General features: G+C 43.6%; 2 protein-coding genes across 2 annotated transcripts; one reads left to right on the top strand and one right to left on the bottom strand.

Moving 5' to 3' along the window:
- The first annotated feature begins 1,528 nt into the window (after positions 1–1,528).
- LOC131290677 (sterol carrier protein 2) lies at positions 1,529–4,846 on the top strand. The gene is made up of 4 exons (XM_058319843.1): positions 1,529–1,785; positions 2,925–3,439; positions 3,507–3,723; positions 3,809–4,846. Exons 1-4 carry the CDS (start codon positions 1,741–1,743, stop codon positions 4,664–4,666), a joined length of 1,635 nt encoding a protein of 544 aa, XP_058175826.1. The 5' UTR covers positions 1,529–1,740; the 3' UTR covers positions 4,667–4,846.
- A 110-nt stretch (positions 4,847–4,956) lies between these two features.
- LOC131290688 (UDP-glycosyltransferase UGT5-like) lies at positions 4,957–8,951 on the bottom strand. Its single transcript, XM_058319854.1, has 4 exons — positions 8,697–8,951; positions 7,068–7,863; positions 5,411–5,517; positions 4,957–5,352 (listed from the first exon to the last, which is right to left on the bottom strand). Exons 1-4 carry the CDS (start codon positions 8,949–8,951, stop codon positions 4,957–4,959), a joined length of 1,554 nt encoding a protein of 517 aa, XP_058175837.1.
- Positions 8,952–11,413: the final 2,462 nt, after the last annotated feature.

Consider the following 11,413-nt stretch of genomic DNA (forward strand, 5'->3'; position numbering starts at 1 on the left):
GAAAATAAGAGAATTGTTATGGATAAAATGTACCTGGTAGTTTGTAATGTAAGTTAAACTAATAATATCGAACCGTACATCAATTACTACAAACAACGTTTACATTCTAGGATGTTCAAAAACTGAGGACTTTGTCCACTACTCTTTCCCCCAGAGCGTTTTAATTTAATAATTCAAATGCATGAAACCATTAATCCAACCGCCAATGCAATATCATGTTGAAACAAGAGGTATTCGTGATTACCGAATACAACAACCTAGGCATAATCATATGAAGCATTTGGTTAAAACACGACTCTTTAACAGCCAACATGTACACATTCATGAATGGTAGCACAAAATATATAGTTGGCGCTACTATCCGAATAGAGGTGGATTTTAACTTCACACTATTTTGAATCAACCAGACAAATTATGACAATGTTCAAATAGTTGGGTAAATCAAATCGTTCATAAAGTCAAAAGGGCATATTCAAAACCTTGAAATCAAATCAAAACAACTAACACAATATGTATTATAGAAAACCATCGGGTGCAGACGGAATGAAGCACTTGAAAATGGAGAATATTATACACGGTTCCATGTACATTCAACAGGTACCAACAATATTACCAATTGTTCTCCACAATGAAGGCATTTTTTATCACAGTTAATACTTCAGAAGGCAATTGTGATAAAGCATCATACTATCGGGGCAAACTTAGCAATACACCCATGCATTCAAGTGCATTCAGTAGACAAATGCTCTGCATGCGAAAAGAAACGGATAAAATGTGTGTAATACAATATTTGATAAGCAGCAAAAAGCAGTCACAACAAAACCACAACTGTATAGCGCTATGTGTAGGGAAAATAGAAGTAACAAGTATTTGCAAATAAAATCTGCTAATAGAAAAGTAACCGTCGTTTCGTTTTCAACTTCCCTGCGGTTATCGAATCGGTTCTCCATAACCGAACCGGGACAAACACTAGAGTATATATAGCTTGGTAAGAATCGTCTGAAATGTGAGTTTGATTTAATTAACTATACTACTGATTTAGCAATTCTTTGGTAAATGTTAAACACTTGAACAGAAGTTGCATTACAACTCACTAACTGTTAAAATTGGCTTCATTAATTTACTTTTTATACCGATACCCTAAATCGCCAATGAATAGACCTTAGTCTAAGGACCTTGGTTATTCTGATGCGATTGCCAATGCCAAACCGTCAAATTTTGAATGTTTTTATTTGCAATAATGATGGGGAATACGATGTTCTTCGCAAAAAAACTCAATGTATATCCAATCCATTCTACTCTGCGTTCGATTTGACTCAAATAACTCTGAACTGACTCGCCTAATTCGCCTCACAACAAATTCAAATAGTTTCGGATCAAATCAAGTCGCGAAGAAATCAAATCTGATTCGAATCTTTGGAATCCGTCTAGGGATTGAGTCTTCGAATCTTCCGAATCCTGATTCTCTGCCGACACCAAATCACAACAACAGTTCGTTGTTGCAACACAAATACTCCGTGCACGATCGTACGCTGAACAAGATTCGCCACTGGCGGAGATAGTGAATTTATTCCCTTCAGTACACTTTCGTCTGTGCGCTGGATTACGCAGCTGGGAACAGAGGTTTCCTGTGTTACAAGGGCTACAGTTTAGGGTAAACGTTTTAGCTGCTGTCCCAGTACGTTCGCTTTCGTTGATCGAGTTAAAAGTAGTGAACAAATTTCCCTCGTTCGTGAAAACATGGGTGTTCCAAAAGTGTACGTTGTCGGTGTTGGCATGACGAAGGTGAGTAGTTCGGGGCATAGTCCACTTCCACAACGAAATTAAAACTTGCCCCCCAGTCGGGGGGCTCACATCATGTACACCCTCATTATCCTACTAATTGCACCGTATTCAAAAGAATATGCTAATTTTGAACATCCGATTTGAAACTATCAAACATATGAGGGCGAAACTGGAACTAGATATTTTTTATATCTATAAACAAACCTGCCACTTGCTCGAAAGCTCCAAAACTAGAAACTACTAAAAAATGAATGTAAAATATAGCTAAATTATGTGACACAATTCACTAGGCTCGTCCTCACTCAATACTCAACAGTGATGTGAACTGGAAGGCCGGTCTTAAAGCGACTGACCTATGGAGTGGACACCCCTTCGTTCGTCGAACAGGTTTCATCTTCAACAGGCTTTTATTCAATTCCCTTTTTTCTACCATGCGACTACCCGACGAGGCACGCAACAGCGTTCGGAGTCAATTATTATGCAATGAAGCAGTATTTGGCAAGCCATACAGACGCTGCAGACAACATGAATTATGCTTTGTTCCGATGCATACGACGGGGTTGCACGTACAACAGCAGAAAGCATTCGACGAAGATGTGGACCACCAAGAGGGTGAAGTCTTTATCTTCCAAATTTGTTTTTGCACCCCCGTGGACTTAGTACTTTGGCTTGACAAGAATGTTAACTGATAAAGAAATTTCAAGTCATCGAAAGCGATATTGTGATATTGTTCGCATGACTTTATGATCCCCAAAACTCATTTCCTCTGAATGTCTATTCGGAAGTTTATATTGAAAGATTTCAAAAATATGTGTGCGAAATATGAAGCGTTTGTATCGACCAGTAATATCTTAAAGCTAGGCTTATAAAAGAAGTTTTAAATTTGTTATTCGCTTACGGCGAGCAATGTAAACTGTTATCTTATCTGAAACGAAGCATTCGTTGGCTCCATTGCAATGTTTACGATCCGACGTTTATAAAAGAACCCCAAGGCTTATCACACGTACGTACAGATAATTCAAATGACACAGCACATTTATGTAGTAGCATGTAAACTCTCATTTTCAGCGCCGAGCAATCGTTCTTTGTATGTCAGACATGGGGAACATCAATAACAAATCCTTACGATGCTTTTCTAGTTCGAAAAACCGGGTCGCCGGGAGGACTTTGACTATCCCCAGATGGCCAAGGAAGCGGTCACCAAAGCCCTGAAAGATGCTCGCATTCAGTACAGCGACGTGCAGCAGGCGACGGTCGGCTACGTGTACGGCGACTCAACCTGTGGGCAGCGTGCATTGTACGAAATCGGCTTTACCGGAATTCCGGTTTACAATGTCAATAACAACTGCTCGACCGGTTCGACGGCGCTATTTCTCGCGAAGCAGCTGATCGAAACCGGCAACAACGATTGTGTGCTGGCACTCGGTTTCGAGAAGATGGAACGAGGTTCCCTGACGTCGAAATATCTGGACCGTACGAACCCGGTCGAGTTGCTTGTTACGGCCATGGCTGAGAACCATGAAATTACCGGCGCTCCCATCTCTGCCCAGCTGTTTGGCAATGCCGGCCTGGAGCATATGAAAAAGTACGGCACGAAGCCGGAACACTTTGCCAAGATTGCTTACAAAAATCACAAACATTCCACCAACAACCCGTAAGTGTTTGGAGGCACGTGTCGGGTCGCGATGGTAATAGTTAACACCCTGTTCTGCACGTTTTAGGTATTCCCAGTTCCAGGACGAGTACAGCCTCGAACAGATTCAAAAGTCGCCAGTGGTACACGAAATCCTGACCAAATTGCAGTGCTGCCCAACTAGCGATGGAAGCGCTTGCTGCATTCTGGCCTCGGAAAGCTTCGTGAAGCGACACGGTCTAGAAGGGCAGGCTGTGGAAATTGTTGCCATGGAAATGTCGACCGATGTTCCCAGCTCGTTTAGCGTAAGTGTGAACGAAACTAACAAGGAATACGATTGATCAGTAGTCCAATGGTATTGAACTTTTGTCTTTCTTCGTTTTGTTGTAGGAGGGCAGCGCGATGAAAATCGTCGGTTACGACATGACGCGCAACGCGGTACAAAAGGTGTTCGGCAAGACGAACTTCAAACCTAAAGACGTCGATGTGGTTGAACTGCACGATTGCTTCTCCGCTAATGAACTGATCACGTATGAAGCGCTCGGTCTGTGCGAACCTGGCAAGGCCGGCGAGTTCATCGACCGTGGCGACAACACGTATGGAGGACGCGTAGTCGTGAATCCCAGTGGAGGATTAATCTCCAAGGGACATCCCCTGGGTGCCACGGGATTGGCGCAGTGCTCGGAGCTCTGCTGGCAACTGCGCGGCGAAGCGGACAAGCGCCAGGTGAAGAACGCTAAGCTGGCCTTGCAACACAACATCGGGCTCGGTGGCGCCGTAGTAGTTGGCCTGTATCGGCTCGGTTTCCCCTATGCCAAGCGGCCAATCAACCCCAGCCTAACGGCAGCCGGCAAGCTGAAGGACACGCCCGACGGTTTCCTGGTTACTCCGTACATGAAGGTGCTGGAAGAAGCGATGCAGGACGATAAGGACAACTTGATCGAGGGCGTGCGCGGTATTTACGGCTTCAAAGTCACCAACGGACCGGACGGTGCCGAGGGATACTGGGTAATCAACGCGAAAGTCGGCAAAGGATCAGTACGCTATCGTGGTACCGACAAACCGGACGTCACATTCATCATGAACGACGTCGACGTCGTTGACCTGATTTCAGGCAAGCTGAACCCACAGAAGGCTTTCTTCCAAGGCAAAGTGAAAGTACAGGGCAACATGGGTCTAGCGATGAAGCTGATGGACTTGCAGAAGCGTGCAAATTCGCGAATTGAAGAACTGCGAGCAAAGTTGTAAGAAATTAAACAATAGTACGGGAATCAGGGTACCACACTTCGGGTAGTTAGTAATCGATGTTATAAACGACTGGCAAGCGCAATATTTTACTTTTCCTGTTTTTTATTTTGTCCGGGCACAGCGTAATGTTTATTTTTTCGTAATAAAAACAAATAATCTTGGTGATTGTAAAACAACAATTTGTCAACAATTTGTGATCCTTGCTTTTTTTAGTAGTAAAGTAAGTGATGATAGTGATGATGGAGATGATGTTGATGGCTAGTAACCTTAAAGCCTACTCCACGGGCTACTTAGTTGGTTTTCACCTTTTCGTCTTTAAATCCCGACACTCCCCGGCAGCATACGCGTTTGAACAGCCAGATCCAGCAGGCATGGTAGAGCACCAAGAAGCTGAACGTTACGATGTACACATCGAACTGATGGTACGAATACCACGGCAGCTCGCTCGAGTAAGATTGCGCCAGCGGCAGGCCACCGGTGGCAGCCACATGCTCACACCACCAGACGGCAGATTCGAGTGCACTGATCGGTCGGTTGCGATAGGAAAACGAAACGCGCTTGGCGCTTTCCATCGCCACCGGTTCCAGCGCTTTACGCAGTGCTTCCTGCACCGTGTCGGTGGTGATATCTTCGTAGTGCAACACTACGCCCATTCCACGGTTTGTCAGTGCAGCGGCGTTGTTGTACTGCAGGAAAGGAAACCAATTATTTCGGATCCATCGGAAGTGTGTTGCATCCACATACCTGATCGCCGTACATCGGCGTTGCTACAACCGGTACACCACAGTATGCAGCTTCAGACGATCCGAGCAGTCCACCGTGGCTCATGAATACGCGAACCTTGGGATGACCTGAAATGGAACGATACAAAAACGGAATCGGATGTGGATGTCTGCAATATTTTTTAAATTATTTTTTCAACAATTCACTCTACAATCGAACTCCCAAACCATATGCTAACTGTTTCCAGATCATGACTGGCGTACTTAAATGTCTTAATCCCTACCAAATCCATTTGTTATTAAAGTCAAGCAATGACTGTTTTTTTTCGTGAGTGAGATTCGACCTTGATTGATTAGTATGCAAAGTGATGACGAGACGAAACGATGTTTGTGTAACCCGTTTTATGATCGAGATCAGAAACACATTCGATATGCTCTAGGTATCAGATTTCTTACATGAATTACACACTTCCTGTAAAAAAAAAAACAACCAACTTTGTCCTATCAAAAATATACGCTTGACATGGAAGAAACTAATCAAATATGATCAGAACCCGTCCCAAATACCACTCTGGTTAGCCCTGTCTCGGTACTGATCAGGAAGGCCAACAAGGTTCAACCTATTTAATGTATCACTTTCAAGCCGAGGCCAACCTGGAGGAAATACTGAGGCACCCAAAGAGAAACTGAAAAATAAGATTACTGCCAATTTCACACACCATTCGATCCACTCGTTGTCAAATGATTGATGGTTGTCTGCAGGAGCTGTAAAAAAGTGGCCAGCAAAAGATATTGCAAAAACCGTAAGGCCTCGCTGTACAATGGTCGGTAGTTATAAATGTCGTTCGCTTTTTACGCGGTAGCGCTTTCAATGTTTTACGATATCACACGCGATCGATTTACCGCCAAATGAAAACCCCTGCCCACCGGAAATGGCAAAAACATTTCAAAGGTTCCGTTAACAGTTCGAGCAAATAAAGCACCTGAGATGAGAAATAAAGTAAACTAAGCAAGCTTATGGAAATCAGGAAGGAAGCTTAAAAGAAAAAAGTAATTAACAAAAAATGATGCTAGAATCGATTATTGCTGCTAGTTACGCATGTGGAGGGGGCGCACTGTTGAGTGGCTTAATTTGCCATGCGCCAGTCGCGTGGCATTATATTTTTTTAGTTTTGTTCTTTCTTATCTTTTTCGTTCTCGTTTCGTTTAAACTGACATTCATTCCATCATTCCCGCAAGGAGCGAACAAGCGCGCGCGCGCGAGATCGAAAAATACAAATTCAAGGCCAAAAGTTCGCCACAAAGTTAACACAAAACCAACCTTTTACCCCGCCGCATATCTCTCCCGCTAAACTAAAAGGTTCAAAACGGTACGGTAAAATACAAAAAAAAGGAAAACCCGTGATCCCCTGTCTATATAACGACCAACTAATTACTTGAACGACTGGTTCCACCTGATGCTGAGAAACAGTTTGTTTGTTTTCTGACCACTAGTCACGATACGCGGGCAGCTATGGAAAATGTTTCCGCTTGGTTGCTGCGTCATCGTTTGCGTAAAGCCGCTAAATCATCAGCGTGACCGTTTGTCTTTGCTTCATGTGTTTTAAAATTATAAAACACATGAAGTTAAGCAGTTAAGAGTTAAAATTAAAATAAAATAATGTAGAAATAATACTTACACAGAATCTCTCGCTGAGGGAGCCATTTCCGAATGTACACGTTTGCTGGCTGATTGGGGAGTGTTTCGTTTTCCCACTTCCAGATGACACGTTGCTTGAGTCGTCCCAGTGCCTTCAGGATGGCATCACGCTTTTCGGCCGGCAGTGTCTCCGCACGGATCATGGAACCCCAGCTGATGTAGATCACGCCGTGATCGGCCGAGTCGAGGAGCTGCTGGAGCTCCCCGTCCAGCGACTGGAAGTTCTGAATGTGAACGCCACCGACCTCGAGCACGGCCGGACTGAGGGGCTTGGCGCCGCTCAGCGAATAGTGCTGGTTGACGAACATCATGGCGGTGCGCTGTTGTAATTCCCGCACGTCCGGTATTGCGCCCTCCCCGAACCGCGCGCGCAGCAGTTTGTTGGCCGCGGCATCGTTGAACCAACTGTACAGTGCCTTGAAGGACTGCACCGTGATCCAGTTGGCTAGCCGTTGCGAGAAGTCCATCCGCTCGGTGTAGCCCATGAACAGTGCCGGGACGTAAGCTGGCAGCGTCGGATTCCCAACGCGCTCGTAATGCCAGGGCATCAGTGGGCAACTGCTCAGGCCGATAAAGGGCGCCTTCAGCTGATGGGCAATGCCGAGCATGCAGTCACTGTTGAACTGCTCCACCAGAATCAGATCGTACTGAACCTTGGAGTCTAGCACCGTCTGGATGGCGCTCGAGTTGAGGGCATTGGCGCACGCTTCCTTTCCCCAGTTGTACAGCATGAAGAACTCCATAAAGTGTCCGAATCCGGGCCGATATTCAAACAGCTGCGCAAACAGAGAGGAAGTAGTTCAGTCGGAATGAAATTATTTAGCAAGTAGGCCTGTCTGAAGAAAATCTGGTTGCCATCCCCTCAACAGAAGAAGAAATAACGAAAACTCAATTCCAAGGTTATAGTTGCAACACTAAAACGATTCTTCAACATTTCCTTTCGCGCTGCAAGGAAGTGATGTTACACATAAAATTCCATACCGTTCATGGCTTCATATCCGTTATAATCGAACTTGATGTAGAAGAGAAAGAAACGGAAACATCGGCAATGGCAAAATCACACCAAGGCAGGCAGTATAAAAAATGTGTATGCCGATTTTCGGGGCAGTCATCTGAAGGTTTACAGAATGCACTTTGCCGGTTGATAAGTCCACAATATTTGATAGTGAGTCAAGAGCTTATCTATAACCAAATAGAATATTTATTTAGTTGTTTAAGATATGGCGATGCACAACATTAGTTATACCACAGGAGAAAGATAAGAAATATAAGATGACGAGTACTTATCTATGTTTGTTAAAAGTGTTGAAATGGAGTGCCAATATTTTGCTGGAAAAGCTCAACACATCACGTTGGTTCTACAAGCACCAAGCGTAGGTTCTGGTCTAACCAAACAACTTTTACCAAACTTTGCCCATTCGCAGAAGGCACAAAGCGATTGGCAACAACGTGCACGATTTCACCAAAGTTGTTTTCTAATCCTGTCCAAAGATTGATGGACGTTCCCCACAACAAGTAGTATTTTTTTCTCCCTCCGACAAATGCGCTGCGCCATCGTGGTAATGCTCGTGTACCTTTACCATACTATTATTTTTTACACGTGACCTACCTCAAAGCTGACCGAATCCGACAGTGACATCATACCTTCGAGAGGGATGTCCAAGTAGTTCGGCGGTGGATTTTTCTCTGGAAAATGGCTAATGACCGAGACTTCGTGACCGGCTTCAGCCAAGCCCTTCAGTATGGGTTGGAAAAAGTGAAAATGACTCTGACCGGGATGCGGAAACAATCCGAGCACTTTGTACGCCTGGGTCAACGGTGACACGGCGATTGCCACCAGGATCACCGTTTGTAGCATGGCCATTTTGTTCCGTGGGTTCTGGACTAGCGAGCTATGAACTGCAAATTAAAGAAAGAAAGAATATTATAACGCAATGAAACCGAAAAGAGATTAACGATGCTCAGTTAAAGATTAATCAGTCGTATAACTACCCTCTACCGCCGCTTTTCTCTCCTTCTGGATTGGCAGACAGGACAATCTTTCCACAAAAGAACCTTCTCGTTAATTCGTTGATAAGTCATCGGTTAATTTTTTCTTCCATCCTTTGTGCCTCCCAAAATTCTGCCGAGCGGGTATAATTTAAAATTTAAATAAGCCTTAGGAAGTCGGATGATCGAAAAGGCAGATAGAGCGATAAGACCGTTGGTATTTGTTCGTTTTCTGCGTAACCGGTTTAACAAAAGATTAAAACGACTCATGACATCTAAAGACAGCTAGAAAAGGATTGGCCAAAATGTATGCCTGCCGTGGCAGACAAAATTTAGAATGCGTTGGGAAAGATCAGGTTTGAAGTTGTTATTTAATTGAATAAGATTAATAGTTCATGTCGGCTTTGTTCTTCTTTTTCACTTCAATTTAATTCTCCCAAGCAAAAGGGGTGAATTCAAAAAATATTAGGTAAGATCATGGTCGTGTTCAAAAGGTGTTATTCAAACTTTTTTTTTCAAGTTGATCAACATTTTACATTTATTTGTTTTCCTACTCTAAAAAAACACAAATCATTTCACCTAAAGTATTCAAATTCCATTTACTAGAAAATGTACCAACTGATCATAACATCATAAAATAACATCATCAATGGTTTATGACGAATCTATCCAAGTATCTCTAAACATGCGCCAACTTCCACTGCTCAATCTAATTACTACTTCCGACTCAATCGATCGTCTAATTTGAAAGTGCACGGAACCAACGATTGTCTAATAAGCATGAGACGGAAAAGGAACACTTGTGCACCGGCGGCGATGCATACACGACGCAGGCAGCATGCTGCTGGAGCTTGACCGTGATCGTGCAGCCGAGGCATTAGCAACGTGTGTCGATCAGTATTGGATCACGATTCACGCAATTTAGTTCCCACCGCGCGTTAACTGCCGCTGAGCCTCTCTTAATCGCTTGAAGGACTATTTGACCTTTTAGCAGCCAGTTCTTTCCTTTTGGGGGTACATAATGGGATGTTCTATGGCGTTAAATGGTTCAATTTGACCATATCATTTCTTCAAGTTAAGACACTCCAAAAGCGACAGCTTCTTGGATATTGCAGTTACATCGGCCTACTTTCCTCACAATTGCAATGCTTATTGTTCGTGCCAAAATGCACTCTATGTAACGTTAGTGTCATAATACACCGCACAGCTGTTCCGAGGCAGAAGCACTTGTCTTGCAAAACGATGTAAACAACGCACGCGGCTTCAGGGTCCAAAGAACTTGCGCAAACGCAAGCGAACAGGAAAAAGGTGCACCATTCCCTAATGAAGCAGCATAACTTCATTCATCGCAAAGGGTTTTCTGTCCAGTTGTATTTTCTATTTTATCTACGAGTCGCCCATCGATTTATTTTACAATCAAACGAAAAATGGTTCACTCCATATCACGTCCCATATTGACAAAATGATATTGATACCCTCGAGTGTGATAAAGCAGTTTTAAAACATGACTCAATGAAACTCATTTGTCTTTTGAAGGTACTCTTGTCTATCGTATTGTCGTTCGTAAATCAAATACTATTTTTATGTCGGATCCTCTATCCGATGCCAAAAATAACAACTCGTGAAAAAAATAAATTAACAACAACACTGCCTAAAGAAGCCATTGTTATGCTGGTTTACATAATCTAAGCCACGAAATATGTAGTGATTTTGCTAGTGCCAGAAACACAGCTGTAACACAATCTGAACACGATTATATCGACCACCACCCGTTGCATGTGATAAGAAAACGGCCAATTTGTCTTCATTGACATCACTTTGCGGCGGAATACAAACTTACATTCACTGTTTGGCGACACTGTGGATCATTGGAAGTATGGAGAGTCTCACAAGAAAAAACGGAAATGATATTCCGAAGACGAAGTCAGCGCTTGAAAATGCGACCACACCACGACACGACCGCTGCGAACGGCACCTTCTGTGAAACTGATTCGCGGTTTCTTCGTCTCCTGACCAACGGTCGCTCGCCCACCGCGCATTGATTCGATCAGCTGCACAACAGCGAAAGGTCCATACTTAGCACGGCTATGCTGTAGGATCACATAATGATCCCATGCGCAACGGATGCTTAGATGAATAGAAGGACTGTAGCCGAAGCCACAGTATACATAAAAAGGTCCATTAACTTAAAACAAAATCTCCCAAATTTTGGGAATTATATTTACATCTTGAATATTTACGTGCGTGTGGACTCGGCATAGTACTTTGACTGCAACGATAAAATACGTGGACTGGAATTATGCATGGTTAAGTACTGCAATAGAGTTGAAATCAGCA

Source organism: Anopheles ziemanni, chromosome 2 (genome assembly GCF_943734765.1).
Source record: "Anopheles ziemanni chromosome 2, idAnoZiCoDA_A2_x.2, whole genome shotgun sequence".
Taxonomy (NCBI): domain Eukaryota; kingdom Metazoa; phylum Arthropoda; class Insecta; order Diptera; family Culicidae; genus Anopheles; species Anopheles ziemanni.